Source organism: Gasterosteus aculeatus, chromosome X (genome assembly GCF_964276395.1).
Source record: "Gasterosteus aculeatus chromosome X, fGasAcu3.hap1.1, whole genome shotgun sequence".
Lineage (NCBI taxonomy): Eukaryota > Metazoa > Chordata > Actinopteri > Perciformes > Gasterosteidae > Gasterosteus > Gasterosteus aculeatus.
In genome coordinates this window covers 4,228,552-4,249,051 of record NC_135698.1, presented here as the reverse complement: position 1 = coordinate 4,249,051, position 20,500 = coordinate 4,228,552, and the positions used below count along the sequence as shown (strand labels likewise).

General features: G+C 44.0%; 1 protein-coding gene across 1 annotated transcript in view; it reads left to right on the top strand.

Annotated features, from left to right (window-relative positions):
• LOC120809326 (junctophilin-3) overlaps positions 1–20,500 on the top strand; it is a 34,230-nt gene continuing 13,730 nt past the window's right edge. The window contains exons 1-3 of the mRNA XM_040163040.2: positions 1–1,837; positions 14,021–14,507; positions 15,827–16,192. Of these exons, the coding sequence (XP_040018974.2) occupies positions 1,456–1,837; positions 14,021–14,507; positions 15,827–16,192 (1,235 nt within the window). The 5' untranslated portion in view covers positions 1–1,455. The remainder of the gene's footprint in view (positions 1,838–14,020; positions 14,508–15,826; positions 16,193–20,500) is intronic.

The following is a 20,500-nucleotide window of genomic DNA, read 5'->3' as shown; positions in this document are numbered from 1 at the left end:
CGTGCTATTGAGCATGGGGAAGAGGAGGAGGAGGAGGAGTGGATTGGTTGGCTGCATTGGAACAGCCCTCTTTAATGAGCAGAGATCTGAGGGAGAGAGACACACACCCAGATCAGCAGAGAGAGAGAGAGAGAGAGGTACAGAGATTCAGCCATTGGAGGAGAGGAGATTGTAAGACCAAGACAGCAGGCAGGAAGGCAGGCTGTGCGTCAGCCGGCGCTCCGTAGGGAAACATGGAGACTAGCAGGAGATGCTGAAGAGGACAGAACACAGCGGTAACTGGATCATATAGATGGATGGTGCTTCATCAAGCGGGTCAACCTGAAGGCAAACCACGCAGAGGATAAACCACTTATGGACGCAGTGGATTAAAGACCCGCAGACAGAGAGAGAGGGATTAGAGGAGGAGAAATTAATCAATTCAGTTGTTTATTTTGATTGTCTGTGTGTGCGCACTTGCTGTCGGAGACAGTGAGTGTGTTGGTGTGTCTGTGTCTGTGTGTGTGTGTGTGTGTGTGTGTGGATGAGGCAGGAGACTGCATTGCTGCTCTCCAGCACCACAGGACAGAAAAAAGACAAGCAGATTACCTTATGTGTTGTCTCCATTTGCTGTCTCTCCCTCACTTTATGCATGTGTGTGGTCCCCCACTGTGCGAGTGTGTGCGTATGTGTGTGTGTGTGTAAAGTGAGCGACAAAGTCTGACTTTTAAATGGTAGTTTTTTGCCGGATCATCTGGACAGGGATTGAAGAAAAAGAAACACTTTTTTTCTGTCTTTCTTCATCGCACATGTCACGCCTCCAATTTGGGCATTGGTGCTGATCAGAAGGCCTTTAAGGGTGGCTTCTATGCTGGAGGCTCGGAGGCTTGAAGGGCCGGGAGACTTCTCGGCTCTATACCTCAGAGAGGCGGAGGCATCATCAGGTAGGAGGCGGCCGAAGGGGCGGGGGCACTAAGCGTTTAAGCAGGAGGAAGAGTTGTCGTAGACCGTGCAGGGCGATGGCCCGGCTGGTGAAGCTGCCCCATGGTTTAAAACCCTGCTGAGGAAGGATAATGGCAGCTCTGGGTCCACTCTCCCCCTCTCTCCCCCCCATCTGTCACCGAGAAGCTGGAAAGTGCTAGCCGATCCCACAAGGAGCCCACCGAGACGATGGTGTGAACACAGTCGGCCTTTCCCACTGCTCAAGAAGACCACTGACACCCCCGCGAAGGGGACACGTATCTGTTGCTCAGCTTGTTCATCCTCCCTTTTCTCCAAAAACGACCGACAACAAGGGATAACGCTGCTCTATTTGCATGGGAGTTCTCTCCCTCTCCCTCCCACTCTCTCCTACTCCACCGCCTCCCCACCTCTGACCTTACCGACCTGTCCTTCTGCTCTTTCCCTACCTTTGCTTTTTCTTTTCTTCTTCTTTTTGTCGAGGCTTCAGTGGAATTGCCAAGACCTGTTTCATGCATGTCCACTGGCGGCAGGTTCAACTTTGACGATGGGGGGTCATACTGCGGTGGGTGGGAGGAGGGCAAGGCGCACGGCCACGGGATCTGCACGGGACCCAAGGGCCAGGGCGAGTACTGCGGCTCCTGGGCCCACGGCTTTGAGCTGCTGGGCGTCTACACCTGGCCCAGCGGAAACACCTACCAGGGCACCTGGGCTCAGGGCAAGAGACACGGCGTGGGCATCGAGAACAAGGGCCGCTGGGTATATAAGGGCGAGTGGACGCACGGCTTTAAGGGAAGATACGGCGTGCGGGAGAGCACGGGCACGAGTGGGAAGTACGAGGGGACCTGGAACAACGGACTGCAGGACGGATACGGAACAGAAACGTACTCGGATGGAGGTAAGAGGGACGAGACACACAGGCAGATGCATTGTGGGCATTTTGGGAGTGGGTTGAAATGTGTGTATGTGGGGACGTGTGAACCAACCAGCACCTGTCGAGATCCGTTATTTGGGATTGACAGACGATTGCCATCTGTGAAAATGACTCCTTACTTGAGAATGATTGACATGGTGATGACAGATGTGCAATAGGAGGTGGTTTTCCAAAAGTCGCCTCCGGTCACGCTTTCTTCTTCTGTGCCTCGTCGACACACACACTCATCCAGAGTTAGGGCGTTGCAACAGGACCGTCTATGACAATGACTCTAATGTTCTACCTCTGTCTCCTCTCTCTGTCTTTTTGTCCTCTTCATCCTCACCCCTCAGCGTCATGAGGACACTCTGTGTATTTGGAGGCAATTCAGGCCATGCAGTCTTAAGGGATGAATAAAAAGTTGGAGGGACAGATAAGGACAACAGCTCCCAAGTAACTCCCAAGTCCCAAGAAAAACAAGGTTTTTTAGAAAACAAGGATGGGTAGAGGGCTGAGTCATCAAATCTATATCTTCACCCTCCACATTTCCACACTTAGATGTACCATGCCACTTTAATTACTTCTGTCTGCTGTAAAATATCTATCAAATACACCACACAGAACGTTCACAATCCAGTGAGAGTGTTGAAAGCTAATATTCCAATATTCTTTCACTCCAAACCAGTAACTTGGGGTTTTAAATGGAGTCCACAACCATTAGTTGCTCTTTGGGCCAAATGCAAATATCCCATGCCAACATGCTAATGCCAAGCTAGTATAGGGTTGGCCTTCTTAGCTCACAGCATTAGCATGATTATATTTGCTAATTAGCCCAAATCTTGTATTTTTGTAATCAATACGTGACAGGCACAGCGTGTCAGCTTCCGCTCATTAAACGTTTTTTTCAAAATGAACTTCCGCCTTCAAAGAAAATCCTCATTATCTTTCCAGAATAAATGTCCATGGTAGATTTACTTTAGTTGAAAATTACTTGCAACAAACATTTGGGAAAATAAGTTTGTTTTATAATAAAAATAGGCATGGTGACTTGGTTTTGCATGGTACATGAACAGTTAGTTTGGTTAACCATTCACCCCAACCTCCATCTCCCTCCACTGATACGTCAAGGGCTCCAACCCCCTTATGCTGACATGGAGGCGTTTATATAGTCGTTATTTGACAGCCTGGTGTGTCCCAAACAGATGCCGCAGAGACGAATTGGGAGATAGAACAGGTGGTTCTTGGGAGAAGCCAAAGACTAATCACCACCAAGGTGGATACTAAATCTAACCTAATCTAAAAATGAACTATAGATGAAACTGATGTAGTTAAAGTTTTGTGCCAGTCCATCTAGTGGCTGTAGAATGTTTTTGTGTTTTTTTGAGAGTTCAGCACATCCTGAGAGCCATAACGCAAGCAGAACCACAAATACAACCCAAACAAGTAGGATTGCCAAATATATATAATTTTTTTACTAATATGTCTCGTATTATAAATCTGACAATTTTGCCAAATTACGTGTTTGCCGCTATAATCTAGGTTCATATCCATAACCTTTTTAATGTTACTATAAATTAAAGGTTACAATATTTATTGTAATAAATCTTTAGTTCATAATTCCAATATGTAAACATCTTTAAGTTGTAGAATACTACTTTGAACCATCAGATATACCCTGTACTTGAAATCAATGCCATCAATGCACTTTGAGTCTCTAAGGCCGAGGGCAGTCACTGTTAATGAGACGCCGCGCACCATATGGATTCCTGCTTAAAAATAGACACATGCACACACTCATTGTGCGTGCAGAGTTGCACACACGTGAAATCTGGCCGTGTGAGTTGAGCAACAGAGCTGACAGCAGCATACATGCAATAAAAGCTTTGTTACATAACTCTACAACTTGCAGGCCGTTTTACAATGCCTGGACCACGCACACACACACACACACACCCAGACAGACACACACGTACCCAAGGCAACACCCCTGAGCTGCCTGATAAAATCCGCAGACCAGACTGGTTTGAGGGGTTTAATCAGGTCAGAGGAGAAGATAAGCAGGCAGAAGGGGCAGACTGTTGGATGAATGGATCGTGTTAGAAAAATTCTCACTCGGCACCGGTGTCAAATCATCAACAGGATATTTAATGTTTGCAAACAGGAGACAGAGTTGACACACATACAAGTCATGTGCCAAGTTTACTCAAAGGTTTTCATCTTCGGAGCAGGAATATGTGGTTGGAAGATAAACATGCTGAAACGGTGGGGTGTGGGGGGGGCTTTGGGGAACCCAGAACAAAACCCAGGTGCTGTTAGTCAACCTTGGATGGAGACGATCATCTTTAGCACCACAAGATTATAAACATCCACGCACAGACTCTCTGTTGTACTAAGGTGGAACTGCAATAGCAGTTTTTCCAACAGATGAAGATGAACAGATTGATCGGTGGATGCATCAGTTAAATGATGAAGAGATATTGGAAAGATGGCGGGTTTGCTGGATGGATGATGATTGTGCTTGTTATAAGATTTAAACTCAAGAGAGTGGTTATTTGAAGACAAAATGGATGGGGAAAAAAGTGAAAAAGAAAACCACCCAGAGAGGGGCGTGTTGGAGAGACGCCGTAGCTCTCTCCAACTCACATACTGTAAATGCAGCAGAGATTGGCCTAGTTATGAGTGTTTATCTTGCTCAAGCAGCACACCGTGTCCTTATTACAACAGCATGGATTCAACTTTTGTATAAATATAAAGGTGGACATTTTTTATGAAAAGAATGTTTAATTAAGTCTGACTACAACGGCACACAATTTAAAAGTAAGATGATGATAAATAACGCAAAATCATAGATTATACACAGTTCTTACCCAACCGTGTTTATGATTTGGGCTTTGTCATGTTTAACTTTATTCCTATACATCTTTTGTAATGTGTAATTAAGAAAAGTACTCTTCTAATTATGTCATATATCATACCTCCCTCTCTCCCTTTGGTATTTGGTTCATTTCAAAAGTTTCAGAATGAACTCGGTTCACAGCAGATGTTACCTTTGCATCAATGCTGCAGGAGTTTCAGGCAGAAGATTAATGTAGATGTGTGCTGCTGAGGTTGTTAATAGAGCATCAATGGTGTTTTTAAAATTAAATGTGTGAAATTTAAATGAAGTAATAGCCCAAGTTCAGACAGAAAGACTGCTCATGTCTTCGCCTGGAGCTTATTTCACACGCTCATTATTTCCTCGTAGTCGTTGTTCGGAGTTGTCAATCAGGACATCAGCTGATTAGATCAGCTAATCCTCTCCATCCAAAGAGAATGTTGTGTTCAAAAATGAAGAAACGCCGGACGGACAAAGGGCATTGCAGATCTAAAGGTTAAAATCAAATGTATTTAATAAAAGAGATGGTGTTGTGGTAAAAAAGAACATGTCAGGTGAGGAGCCGCTGGTCTTTGCAACCAACAGGCCCCAGGGCCGTCCATTGACCATCCCTAGTGCCCGTCTGTTGCCTCCACCAGCGAACTCGAGAACAATAGTTCCTACAGGTATTTATAACAATGCTTAAAGGTGGGAAAGTCAGTGTCCACACCTCTGGGAGTGGTCTTCTGGTGAGTTCATTGTAACTCGGATTTCGAATGACCCTCAGTCAATATCAGTTGTTGTGCAAGTATTACATCCATGCATTCCAGTTGATTACATTACATTAAATACAATCATATCTGTACATTGGGATTATTCTATTACAGTTGCAGAATTACAGTGGTTTTACAATATTGTCATTACTTTATGGATTACACAGTTTCAGAATCATGGCTGTATTCTGGTTTACACTCAATGTATTTATTTATGAACCGTGTCGTCCGTTTATTTCTAATATCCTACAAGAACGACGAAACTTCTGGTTCTGCCTTTTTTAAATATGGTTGTCTCCCTACCATCGTTTTGCAACCCTCCACCTCCCAATCTCCGCCCAGTCATCATTTGAGCAGCCTCATCAACAAACACCACCATGTCCGGTGGCCACGGGGGGGTTTATCTTGCTGTTGCTCAAATCCATCAAATACAAATCTCCTTATAGAGTCTGAGCGCCAAAGACTCGGAAGACTTGACAGCGGAGCTAAACAATGAGTGGTAATAAATACTTTTATTTTGTCCTTGTTAATGAAACCAATAGGAAAATGCCACTTGTTATTAAATGTTATTCCTCCAGCGTAACATAGCGAGATTTGCTTGCTAGCTGTCCTCTAGTAAGCTAGCTATCTTGCTAATCCCACCATGCCCCTTTTAATGCTTCGCTGGCTCTAGAATATGAGCAGAATTTATTTTCAACTCATCTGGCAAAAGCAATGCAGTGTCTGGAAACAGCATTAGATTGTTACATTTCATTCTCGCTCGCTACTCAACGTACTGAACTGCTCAGTTAGCAGCTGCTTGCCAGAGGTGGGTTGGTTTGTCTGGGAGGTTTGCCCCCTTAAAAGTTTGCATTGGCAATGGTAGACATAGAAATGGCCTCCTCTTAGAACATCCAGCCAAAGTGATTAATGTCCCTTTTCGCTCCTTTTTAATTTTTATTTATAACCGGAGGTTGCCGCTTGCGTTGACCCCACAAATCATCCGCCCACGTTCAGCAACAATATTGCTTCGGCAGATATTGGTGCACGTGTGACTGTGCCCGAGTGCCGCCTTGTCCAAAGCAATAATACTCAGGAGCCGAGACATCCGAAGATGCTCTGTTGCCGACATACTTTTGGATCACGCTGTGCACTTTAGAGCCAGCTTCATTTCCCACAGCCGGCTTAAACCTCTAAACTCACTGCCAGTCCCACTCTGCCTTCCAACCACACCTGATGCAACGTCTCTCGCGAACGCCCCTCTACTAACTCATTTCTGCTGTTTGGCTTTTGGTTCCTCTCCTACGTTTGCCAACATTCCTCTCTCCTCTCCTCTCCTCTCCTCTCCTCCCACCTTGCATTTTCCTCCCTCGCTCCGCTGCATTTCCACACAACCGCTCTGTACAGTGGGGTTTCCATAGCAACGCTCACCGACATGCAGCAGGTCAGCGTGTCACAAGGGACTGAGTGTTCCTCCTCGCTATTGGCTGCCCAGCCGGCTCTACCGGCCTCCGATTGGCTGGCTTTGCCTTCCGGTGTTAATGGTGTTTACTGACATGGAGAGCTTAGGTGACTGATTAACAACCACACACCCACACAAACACACACACACACATACACACACACACACACACACACACACACACACACACAGACAGACAAAAATAAATAGAGTGAAGTAGAAAAAGGAAAAGTCCGCTTCAGTAATCATTTTAGTGAGAAATGAAGTGAGTCACCGAGGGAGAGGCAGCGATTACAACTGTCGCTGTGTTCACCGGCAGCAACCGCTAGAGATTACAGCAGCAGTGGGTGTTGTATCTGACTAGATAATACGCCACGCAGTGTTAAAAGCACAACAATTCATTCAGCTGTCCTGATGCTACATGAAAACTCAAGCGGGAATAAGAAAAACAGCATTCCTAAGGGGAACGTCCGATGGCGGATGCTTGTGCCCTGAGCCGTCCTCGAACCTCCCTCCTGTCCCCCAGCTGTTGGCAAATACGCCACATTATAATTGTCCGACATTAACATATCTTGCTAGCTTGCTAAAGGCCGTATCAGTGCAGCAATTATTCCAGCTCTGACCATGTTATGTAAGCTGACATAATAAATTCACTTCTCACGTTTAGTGCACCCAGCAACTACATGAATGATTATCTATCCTGAGATGTCATAGGTGGGCCTAATGAAGTCAAGAACATGCTTAATATGGGTTGTGTAATGGTTGGACATGACGACATGAAGCTTGGGGTATATATGCAGCCTATTTGAGTGTGTGGGAGGACGCTCTTCAGTGCCTCTTTGTATCCTATTGTCCTTTGAACTAAGACGTGTTTCTCTTGACCACTCATCCACACACGTGGATGGGTTGTGTTCAGATTGTAGTATCAAAGTACCAACTACCATTATTTGGTTGGCCTTCCTCTTACTCTCTTAAGGGATCAACCTCAATTTGGTGCTCACTTGTCAACGTTTCTAAACAAAAGTTAAGTCTAGGAAAACCGTCATGGTTGGGCAGAAAATAACGGTTTGGGAATGTCCTGTATTTGTTGGACCTCTCCACATCTGTCCTGACTTTCTTATTGTAATTTAATACTACGTCATAAACTGACAAAAAACATAACATAAAACAGACAATTTGAATGAGTGAGGTTTAGTGCTTTTTCTCGTAGTAACGCCAAGTCATCTGCAAAAAACAGGTTGTCAAGCTATGTCCACCTCTTGTGCTCTACAAATGTCTTTGATTGTTTTCAATAGCCAGTTATAATACAAAATGGGATGGTAGGGATCCTCGATCCCTGAGGTTACTGTGTTATTGTTATAGAATATTCCATAGTCCCCTTATCCATGCCACCAAATCCTCAACTCCTTAATTACATGGAAATGGCTCAGAGAGTTGTGTTCCATCAAAGCTCAATCCTGCTACACAGAGTTGTGATTCAATCAGCACAGGATCCGTCTCTGAAAGCCCGTATGCTGCTCCTGTTGATGAATGTAGACTAATTCCTTTATTCTGTTCAAGATGATCCTCTTAAGCACTTCTCCTGGTATGCGTGAGTGGGTGTGACCGTTTTGTAGTTTGCGCAGTTGCAACAATCTTTATCGGAAAGAGGTTAAAACCTTTCCAGCATGCTGTCAAAGGAGGGATGTTGGCACGTGTCGCTGCCTTTTCCGGATTGCATTTAAATCCAACCTTGTTCTAAGTAGATAAAGTATATCCTTTCCTTAATAGTGTCTTGTCACGGAGAGGTCAGTAGAATGCCTGGATGTGGATGAACGCTTTGGCTAGTGCAGGAACCGAAACCTTCTAAGAACAAAACTTACTTTGACCAAAGCATTTGAAGGATTGGCGGTATCCTCTCGTACTGTGTATCTGGCCTTTGGAGAGGAAAAATGTTTCTATATTCATGATATAATCATCTCTATGTACTTGTTTGGGTATAGCTATATCTAGCTAGGTAATGGTTGACAGTTTGACAGAGGGCGAGGGAAAGCTAGAAGGAGGCCCACAGACAGTTAGGCCACACATAATAAGACTCCAAGCATGCAATGTTGTAGAGATATGGAGACAGAAGAGTCTTTGCCACACTGCGGATTGCAGAGGCCCTGGAAAAGATGGTGTAGGGTCACTAGCAGTGGGCCTAGGGACGAGAATGGGGGAACCAGGCTAGCATCAACACAGAAAGGGCAGGCCTGTGAAGCGTCGTTAGTGTCTTGGCTTGGTTTATTTGAGTGTGGGTCGCTCATATAAATCTCTGTGAATCCAAGAATCCAAATCTCCAATGTAGCCTGTGGGTCTGTGTTACTGGGAGTTCCTGGTCTGTGTGGGTTAGGGTCAACACGGGTCAGATAAAGTCAACGAGTTTGAGTATATTTGTAAAATAGTTAATACTGCAAAGAATGAATCCACAACACCACCAACTTGCTGACGAAGCCACAATGCTCCGAAGGCTCATTCTTACAAAACCCAATAGTCAGTAAAATGTCCTATTGTCTAAAAGCCCATTTGCCTGACACCCTGTTATCCTAAAAACAAACTCCCATTGTTCTGAAAGCCCATTACTCCAAAAACAAGAACATTCTGTGCAACAAATAAAAGTACCCGGCTACATTTTAGCCAAATTAACGTCATCAAACCCTCTGGTCGTTTTTGCTCCTACATTGGCGAATGCATGTCCTACCCGACTCTACCTCTGATTGGATTACACTAATATTCTTACCTTGAACCTAACTAATCTCACTCCTCATGCTTAACACAAGCCAAACCAACGTTCTGTTTGATGTATACAAATATTACCGAACTATAACAAAAAACAAAATCTGTTACAAAATGACATGGGCGGACATTGTCAGGGCAACGGCACAATATGTTATCATGGGGCTTTTTGATGACAGTTTTCAGCAGATAAATAATCCTCGACTAGGAATCTGAAAGACAGACAGAAAAAAAGCCTCAGCAAAATCTCTTAAACGGATGATGGTCCCACACAGTGATTTACACAGGCAGAGGGTTCGCTTTGAACTGACTTCCCCGGCCTTCAGTGTTCAGTGAATTCCCCACAGTTTAGTGTGTCTCTCTGCTATGCGTCTGTTTATCCTGCCAGGCTGTACGGCTCGTTGTCTGTTTGTTGGCGTGTCTACCTGTCCAGTTACCATCTGTCTTTCAATTTGCTAATCGCCGCAGCTGAGGTATCACAGTTATCTGTTCTTAACAGTAATCTTGACTATTTTTCTTTCTTTTTTTTCGTCTTAAAATACAACATGCCGCTTCTTAGAAAAGTGATAAAGAATATAAATACACCAGGAATCATATACAACAATACAAACTTCCACATGCAGTGCACCAGACTTCGGACTTCCCCGGATTAGTTCAGGAAAAAGTGACACAAAAGAAAAACCTTGCACAGCATTCATGCGTCACACGTTCACACATGAACTCTGATGGTAATGTGTCGCGTTCTGCTTTGTTGGCATTGCTAATACCTGCCTCCTCTACTACGGCAACAACCCCACCGCAGGCTTCATCTTATGTAACGGGAGTGGTTTGATGTTTGCAGTGAGGATTAGCAGTGCTGTCTGATACATGAAAACTCTAAAGATCTATCTTGGAAGTCTGCCGGCCATCACTGCTGATACGATATTAACTGGACTCCCATACTCATGAGGGAGTTTTCCCTGGGCGCCCTTGGAGTGGCACAGTGCAGCATACAGCAAGTAGGAGAATTGAGTGTGGAAGAGGAAGGTATAAAAAGTCTCACTTTGGTTTTGGGAAAGCACATTCCCCTCACAGATGTATTGTAAAATTATACAATATATTAAGAATACAGGGTGCACTGTGTGAAATCAATTCTTCTTGCTTTATTAGTTACTGATGGTGAATTTTTGTGCCTTTACACTAGGAAGAGGAGATGATGCAAAAGAAAAAACATTTATAAATCTTGTAATTATACATGTCTTGGTTGTGGTTGTGGAGCATTTTGGAAGAAATGAAGAACTGAAAATGTTGCTACTGGCACGAACAATCTGAGACAAAAACTAAACTGCGTGCGAGACTTGACCTTGTGTCGTTTAATCTTATCCGTCCGCCCCCATTTCTCTCACGTACACAAACACAGACAGACTCTGACATGCAAGTGCTGACGTGGTGAAACAACACATAAATAATTCATAAAACAACCAATTTAAACTTCTATAGTGCGTTTTTTTTTTGTGCTCGCTTTTTCTTGCTGCTGTGCTTCATGGATAAATAATTTGAGGTGTGAAGTAGTAAAAGAGGCTACAATGCGGTAATATTACTGCGCATGAGCCACTTTGAATCCTCTGGAACAAGTGAAAGGATAGAACACCAGACATAGATAATACCGCCAGAATGCTCAGATTTTGACAAGCGTCATTGACTGCTGTATCCTAAGAGTGAGACACGGACCGGAGGAGACCTAGAAATAGACAGAAGAGACAAAATAGATAGAAATAAACAGACGCATGCATTTGTTGAAGAGACAATTATGAATTCAGCCTGGGGAGTTTGGCCAAGTCGCTGTGCCTCTGTGATGTTTCCGCTGCTTTGATCTCCCTGCGTTAACTCTTTTTGTGTGGCCGCCTCGTGCCGGCTGTAGCGTTGGCCGGGGCTACCGAGGTCCCGAGAGTGCTTCCTGTTGGGACTCTGGGAAAAATCACTGAAATAATTTAGGCATGTAAGTTGTGAAGCAGATTCCCACCTCAACCATACGGCCTGAGGTTGAGGCTTTTACATACAAGGAGGTAGAGTAGGAAGGGAGGGAGATTATGCTGTTGCTTGTCAAATTGTTTTCATTTGTTTTACTTTGAAGTGAGTTCTTGAGTATTGCAGATGTTATCCGTGGGTTTCCATGTAATGCATGCTAACACACACAAACTGTATATGAGTTTGATTTGCACCAGCAGCCTGCATCGCAAAATGTGTGTTTCAGCACCATGGAGAGCGACATGCCCATTTGAGAAAGTGCCCAACTGAATATTTGATTTACTCAAACACTACTGGTAGTAGGTGGTATATGCTTCCAAGGAATCACAAAAAGAGCCAAAAGAAAACTGTTGGGTATATTCAGTTAATGTTCTGTCTTAGTGGACACAGTTTGTGACCTTTTTGAACTGACACGTAGCGTTTAGGATGGTGGCTGCAGGAACTAATGTTATGAGGTTTTATTGACTATGTGTCTCTTCCATCTCCTTCAATCATGGATGACAATGTGATCTCTCTCTCTCTGTGACGTGGAAGTGACCAGTGAGAGCTGATTCGGCGCCCCCTCCTGAGGAAGGGGGGGGACACAGATTGTGACAACTATATATTTCCAAGCCAAAGGAGGAATCCTTTGGGTAGGCTTGACGCGTGACTTCCACTGTGTTTCAACTCTGATCTGCAAGCATGTCCTGTTCAATGATTTCACAACGGTGTCCAGTAAAATCTTTCAACACAAACTCTCATAACATTCATTTATTCACTCACACTGTAAATAGGACTGATGCGCTCTGATCAAACAGCCTTGAGATAAATGCTACGGTCATGATGTTCAGCTTTTGTTCAATTCAGTTCATTCTTTTAACTTCATTTTGGTCGGTTGTAGGATAACTCATGGGTTAAAAATGTAATGTAAGTCGCTTTGGATAAAAGCGTCTGCTAAATGACCTGTAATGTAATAGAAAGCATTATAATATTACTTATAATAAGTGTTATCATAAAAATGTTTCCTTTTTACCAATGGCGTGGACTTCAATCACATGACTTCATCTCATGACCCAAATATGATGACTTCAGATCTGGAAAAAATCAAACAAAACTTGACATTAATGAATTTGGAATGCACTTGGACTTGAGCCTTTTGACAGACATCTGATGTTTTATCTGCCCCCCCCTTCCCGCCATGTCTGATTCTACTTGTTTCTACACGGTCAGCAGACACAGGTGATCTTTGGATCAGACTGTCGCTCCACTTCGTAGCTCTCCTGCTCCACCACGCTAGCGGGCATTTAATGAAACGGTAATCTAGTCACGCGGCTGCATGGGTGTTTTTTTCTTTGTACGTGTCTGTCTGTCTGTGTTCTCTTTGATCCGTTCGTCATATGGTCTTACAGCTGTGTGCTGACATGATTACAAAGGCCTGGCCAGATGTGCTGACCAGCTGGCTATGACACCAACATTGCCCTTTCTTTGTGTGTGTGTGTGTGTTTGTTGGATAGGATAAGAGGCAACATATTGTCGTAATGGCAGGTTCAGAGATAACACACCTTCTAACTCTTTTTTTCCCGTGGATGTGCTTTTTGAGATCGTGAGCAAGAATACAATTGGCTCTCAGCGTTGGTTTAATTCCGCGCTCCCCACTTGACTGACACTTGAGCCCACCAGGGAAACGTTTGTGTGTGTATTTGCGATGGAGATAGAACGTGGTCAAACTCCTTATATGGTCGTGTAGTTTGGTTGGGAGCTTGTGTGCTTGCAACAGAATGAATCAGAGTGCTGTTACATCAGAGGTACGGGCAGGCGGGATGGATCACTTGCACTCTTATTGGATCACACACTTCCGTTTCAATGTGTGTGTGTGTGTGTGTGTGTGTGTGTGTGTGTCTGTGTGTTAGCGCGAGAGAGCGAGGAATGACAGAAACACACATCATCAGATGGCCTAGTTTTCAGCAACACAGGGATGAAAGGACAGTTATGCAGCAGTAAGTATGTGTTGTGCAGAGAGACACATTGGAAATGGATGGGAGTCAATAGACAGAATACAGTACAAGTACTCAATTTATTACTTTGTTGAGTAATTTGATCAAAAATACATCTGTATTCAAGTGTATAACTCATCACTTGGTCTACTGCCAGCGACAACTGTTTCTCACCTGTAAAAACAAAGCTTTGTGGGATCAAAATTGGGAAAGTCATATTCCCCTTAGCTGCACTCCATGTGGCAAATGAATTCTGCTCTTCTCAAACCCTGTGCAGCAGTAAGCTTGAAAGCACTAAATTCCCATATTCACACATAGAATCATATATTGCATTGGCGTTGATAGTGTTTTCTCCATTTTCTTTAGGAACATTTCAAGGCCAGTGGGTTGGCGGGATGCGACACGGCTATGGAGTTCGCCAAAGTGTGCCCTACGGCATGGCGGCCGTCATCCGCTCCCCTCTCCGTACTTCTATAAACTCTCTCCGCTCCGGTTCGGAGAACAGCAACGGCACAGCTCTGCTGGACCGGACCGGAGCGGTGGTCCCCGGTCCTCCCCCCGGTCCTGGCACTTTGACCACCAGCGTGTCCATGTGCAGCACGGGCAGCAGCGGCAGCAGTCCCGCCGTGTCCCGTGGGGGCTTCGTGCTGACGGCACACAGCGAGGCCGAGCTGCTGAAGGGGAAGAGGAAAGGCGGGCTGTTCCGGAGGTCCATCCTTTCAGGGCTCAAGCTGAGGAAGTCCGAGTCCAGAAGCTCTTTGGCCTCCCAGAGGTCCAAACAGAGCTCCTTCAGGAGTGAGGCTGGGATGAGCACCGTGTCCTCGGCTGCATCGGATATAAACTCTACTATAAGGTAACAACCAGAGTGGATGATGTAGGATTTAAATGCTCAAAACTGCTTTATATGTCCACATATTACGTCAAAATCATCCCATACCGTTGATAGGGCTTTGGGCCACCCTGTCCTTCCTCAAGAGTGCCAGAATCCCTTTGTTCCCCGCATTGAAAAAATAAAAATAAAATAAACTCTGTCGTGAGGTAATGGGATGAATGACAGTGGGGAGGAAGGTGGAGTGAGAGGACGAGGAGGGATGACGTGCCCGAAAAGAGCTGCCGTCCTTCGCGTGAGGGACATCAATGCAACAACCGGCACCTGTCCTACATAAGCGACTGTAAAATGGATTGGCCCGCGGCCCAAAGGGGCTAATAGGTCAAAAGGTCAGCTTACTAGTGCGTTGGCCGGAAAAAAGGTTTACATTGTGATATCCAGCGATAATCCTGTTGTCTTTGTCTCTCTGCTCCGCTGGGTTTACTTTGAGCAGACCGGCTTGTAGTCACACTGAGCCGTTAACTTAAATAATCTCGTACTTGGAAAGACCTCTGGAATTCCAAGTATACTGAAGAGAGGGGCCACAAGTTACTCAACAACACACAGCTGTGTTCTTCCACAGCTCTTAAACCAAACCATAATTCTACATGTAAAAAACAACCTCTGAAGGCTACTGTATGAGTGCAAGATCAAACGCAACATTTTTATATAAGGCATTGCAATTAATAAGTTATTGATGGATGTGAGAGATACTCTTCCTATTTGAACAGATCATAGCGCAAAATCTTCTGCCAGGGAAAACGTACTAAAAGGAAGTAGAGATCTAATTAATGGACCAAAAGAGGCGAGATAAAAACAAGCTTGTGAAAGCTCGTTGAGCAAAACACTTATTCCTTAGCAACTTCAGAGAGACTGAGCAGTGGCTGACCATGAGGGGGGCAAGGACGAGGCAATGAGGGGGAAACATCAGTAAAGCACCTTCTTGAGATGTGAATTCTTCACAACACATCCCAAAAAAATAAGAATTTTTCATTTGGGAATTTAATTTTAATATTTGTTTCAATTGTACTGAAATATTTTCAGAAACACCCTTATAATTTCTCTCTGCAAGTGGTGTCCATTTCCATGGTTTTAGGAGGGAAATTTAATCTGGGAAGTATTTCTTTGCAAGCATGAGTCAGGCTTTCGGGAGCCTTGTTGTTATGGTGTGGTCGCCAACTTAAGTACTGTTAGCTACCCTTAAAAGTTGCATATATTGTTATTTCTTCATTTGTCCTTCTGTATTAATTGAACAAACAAAAAAAAAACACTGAACCCACCGTACAACCTCTTACCTTTTCCAGTCTTGGAGACGCAGACGCAGAGTTGGCCGTCGCAGACGACGACGTGGACGCCACAGCAACTGAGACCTACTGTGGGGAGTGGAAGAACGACAAGCGGACCGGATTCGGTGTCAGTCGACGCTCCGACGGCCTCCAGTACGAGGGGGAGTGGCTCAGCAACAAGCGCCACGGCTACGGTTGCACCGCGTTTCCCGATGGCACCAAAGAGGAAGGGAAGTACAAACAGAACATCCTGGTGAGCGGCAAAAGGAAGAACCTGATCCCACTCCGGGCCAGTAAGATCAGAGAGAAGGTGGACCGAGCCGTGGAGGGAGCACAGAAAGCAGCCGACATCTCCCGACAGAAGGCAGAGATCGCTCTGTCCAGGTACTGGCCTCGTGGGGATCTGACTCTCTTGTTTGTAATTTCCCTCCATTCCTTTGTTTTAAATAAATGTCTGGTTTGTGTGTATGTCCAGTATAGGTCATGGCTAATTTAGGTAAACAGGTAATTTTACATTACCATAGAGCTTGAAAGTCCCTTATATCCCGGCACTCTCTACATCAACACAAATCTTTCTGCAAAACATTTAAAGTACTTTGTTATTGTGTTTGTTTTTTAGCCCCTTCTTACTGGTTTGAAAAGGTTTAAAGTCACGTGTTGTACTTCTGAACACCAATCAACTTTTGCAACTATGCATCATGTCTAGCAAACCTACAAAGATGGGATCAGTTTTTTTGGTAAATGCTCCAAATTGGATGGTCCTGCCGACGGGGTGGGGAGTGGATGGTCGACGGGGAACACAGTCATTTTCAAGCGGGCGCTCATGGCGATCTACCCCCACCTCCTCGCGCAGTTCGCCCGAATAATAATAATGGGGTTGATGGTGGCGCATGCGTGGTGACCCGATGTGATATATATATTTTTTCAATAGCAAGTGATCTACCAGCACTGCGTTGGTGACCGACCTGTCTAACGCATGCGCTCACTCACAGAGTGAAACCCCCAGTGGACTTTTAGGAATAGCAGCTACTTTTACAGAAATGCAATTTATGTCTCTCTCTCTCAATTTATGCAATTTATGTCTCTCTCTCTCAATTTATGCAATTTATGTAATTCTCACAATAGCAAAGTCAAAGTGGGCCGCACTGGACCCCCCGGCGGGCCGGAATCGGGCCTTAAGTTTGACACCTGTGCTGTAAGGCAACAGTGGTAACCACCACACCACTGCCCTGATACACCATTGTCACTAGTGGTGCGATTACTTGGGTCAGAGAAAGGGGAATGAGGTTCATTGCCAGTCGTCGAAACGTTGAACCGAACTGAGCAAAAATGATTCCAATGTGCAAAGTGATGAGCAATGACCATTTCTGATATTCCTCACCTTCCATCTTAAGCGTTGGTTCTTCTCTCAGATGGGAGGAGCACGTGTTCTTCCCGCTGCTGGTTTGGGTTGTGGCTGCGCGGGCGGGTCTTGACAAGTTCCCATTGATGGGCTGTGGACGTCCACGCAATACATGCGCAAACACACTTTGATCACAAATTCAAATGTCATGGACGCGTACTCTCCGTTTCTGTTGTACCAATGTCCACCTGCTGCTAGCGTGATAATGCTGAAAATGTTTTACGTTTGGGACATTTACATCTCCATGGTGTTCTTGGCCTCAAGTACACCACATTCAGTGGAAAAACGACAATACTTATGATAATAAAACGACAATACTTATGATAATAAAACGACAATACTTATGATAATAAAATGACAATACTTATGATAATAAAGGTAGTCTTTTGTGCAGGCTTTTGTTTGAGGAGTTGGCTCTACACATCTACACCCCTGTGGATGGCCCCGTTCTGCATTATGATGGAGATCAATGATGTTTGGCCAGGAATATAAAGCAACAATTTTTGTTTTTCGGCTCAGGACTGAGACACTAATTAGCTATCCTGGGACCTGTAATCATGGATACGCATTGATATTCTTGTCATGTGGGTGCCCATCATAAGTAGGGCTATGACCCACTTCAGGTCACAGGGCCATGGCCACTGTGCTTTTGGGGTAGCACTTGTGGTCCAGGCTTCTTTTTTCAAACATCTGCAGTTTGGTCTGTAGCGGCAAGGTTTGGATATGGAAATTAAATAATTGTCGACGTAAACATTTTGATAATGAGTTCAACTTACAAACTCAGCGATTTGCTGCTTGCTTTAGTGGGCTTTAACGGCAGAACAAAGGCTCAGCTCCTTTTTCCCTTCTCCCCGGCAGGAGGAAAAGTCAAAAGAATCACAATTCTATCACTAGTCCTGATCACACATGTTATCATTTCTACCACTGGGCTGCTCTTTTGCTGAAATTCGCTTTACAGCAATCTCATTTCACAGTGCAATTTATGTCCGCCAAAAGATGGTTCGCATAATAGAAATTTCTACCTTACTTGCCCACTGCCTGTGGCCTTATTCAAACAGTATTTCCATGATACCATAGAAACTTTTAAAAAGAAAAAAACAAATGTATCTGAAGCAGATGGACTTTAAGAGATTTAAGAACAACCCCCACAAGCAATACTACAACAAGCAGAGCAGCTCACAAACCACCAGCAGTGTCCCTGCAGATCTTCCTTTAAGTTAACAATCCATAAAAAGTAAGAAGTGTTTTATATTTGGAATCTTGAAACAGAACAATACTGTGTCACGCACTGACATCACGGTTGATAACTAACTTCATGTATGTACATATATGCATTGTGTTGGCACGTGTTCAAGAGAAGATCCCCCGTTGGGATGCAGATGGACGATCTCCTCAGTCAGTCGCATAGATGAAAACGGTGTTGGAGAGAAAAAGACCATTAGAAAGCCACACGAGAGAGAGAGAGAGAGAGAGAGAGAGAGAGATGTCTGCATTGTGCAGCAGAGACGCTCGCGTACGAACACCCACACACACAAGAGGTTACACCAGTCGAATCCCTAACGATCCAATCCTATTAGTCCTGACGACAGCCTTCTGCTGAGGCCACAGCTCGCTACAGCCGCTCACCTAACTCATGTCACACGGTTCATATGAAAAAGAATGAAAGGAAGACGGTGTGATCTCTCCTCGCTCGGAGCCTTTCCCGTTTTTATAATGCAACAATTTGAGACCTCGAGCAATTCAGTTCAATTCAAAATTGTATTTTGTTTAAAAAAAAAAAAAAAAGATGAAAAACCTTTCCATGGGTAAAAAAGGGAAGAACCCTTAGGGAGAACGTCAGAGGAGGGATAAAGATATATTCTTCAAAGGTATAATATTATTCTTTACGTAACAATATTCCATTGTCAAATAAGAGGTGATACTTTTATTAACTATTGAAAACCCATGAGCAAGATATTTGCTCCAGCATTTATCTGACAGCAGTTGTTTTTCTCACGCAGAGGGAGGCAGTTTCTGTCCTGATTGAAACCTAAAGCCAACGATAACAAATTAATATAATTACTATAATTCTTCTTCTATCTTTTGTATGAAATCCGTACCCGTAATGCAGGAGAAAACATGTTCTAGGTGAATCTGGCCCATTTAAGGAAAAGACGTAATTATCCTCAGTCAGATCCTCACTTAGGCTGAGGAGGATTGTGCTGCTTTGGCTTTTTGGAGGACAGGAGCTCATGCACAAGGGAGGAGCGGTGCTTAAATTATTTTGCGGGAGGGACCCAGTGTCCTTTGTTAAAGTAGGATGCCACTTTTTGCATGCTTAAACACCGATCTCAAGTAAAAAAGTACAGTGCAAAATTGTCTTTACCCTTCCCTCAACGGAAAATCCGAGGTAGGCCTTTTTGCTAATGCATATACAAACCATTTCTATACACATATAAAACACGTATTACAATGCCAAACATAGTTGGATGCACAGGGATGAATGATTATAAAATATTTTCTTATGGCCAGCAAAAAAAACACCACAAAGGCACATTTTGTTAATAAATATTAAAATATGAAAAATGTATATTATTTGCTCTGGTATATTTGCCAGATATAGAAATGCAATAAGGATTTCTGGGTAAAATGTGTGTAAATGTTGTCCAATCTCAAGTCTTTATTTGATCATGTGACAAGACAATATCTAACTAGTGCTAATAGCTCTCTCTAATACACTATCTAATTGAATTAATTTGACTGTAAACCTCAACCATTTGTTGGTAAAATATATAATTACTCCTAATTGCGGTGTGTTTATGTTAATGTATGTGTGGTGCATGTGTTTCAGTTAGTTATTGGATGCCACTGTTGAGAGGGAGGCAGTGTGTCATTTCATTCGGTCAAAATAACGTGAGTGGACGAGTTTATTTCAGCTCCCAATGATATCAGATTTTTCCCCTAGAGAATTTGGTTTATTGATTTCTGTCCAATGTGACGTGAATCTGAACAACTCTTAGCAGATTACTCCAGCTTTGAGCCGTGCGAGGGATCTTTGCATTTTGCCAATCCTTTCTGGGATGAGATCCGCAACGTTGCTTGAGAAAGGCTGTAAACCTCCTAAATAAATAAAAAAGTTAAAATTCTTCTAATGAGATTGGAATCTGTTTTCTCCGATCCAATCCAGAAGAGTTTAGAATGCGTGGACTTTCTAACTGATGACTGTGGTTCACCTATTGCACTCTATACCTCTTGCCTTGCGTTATGAAGCCGGATTGATGTTGTCTCCTTAGAAACATCTACTTTTAGTA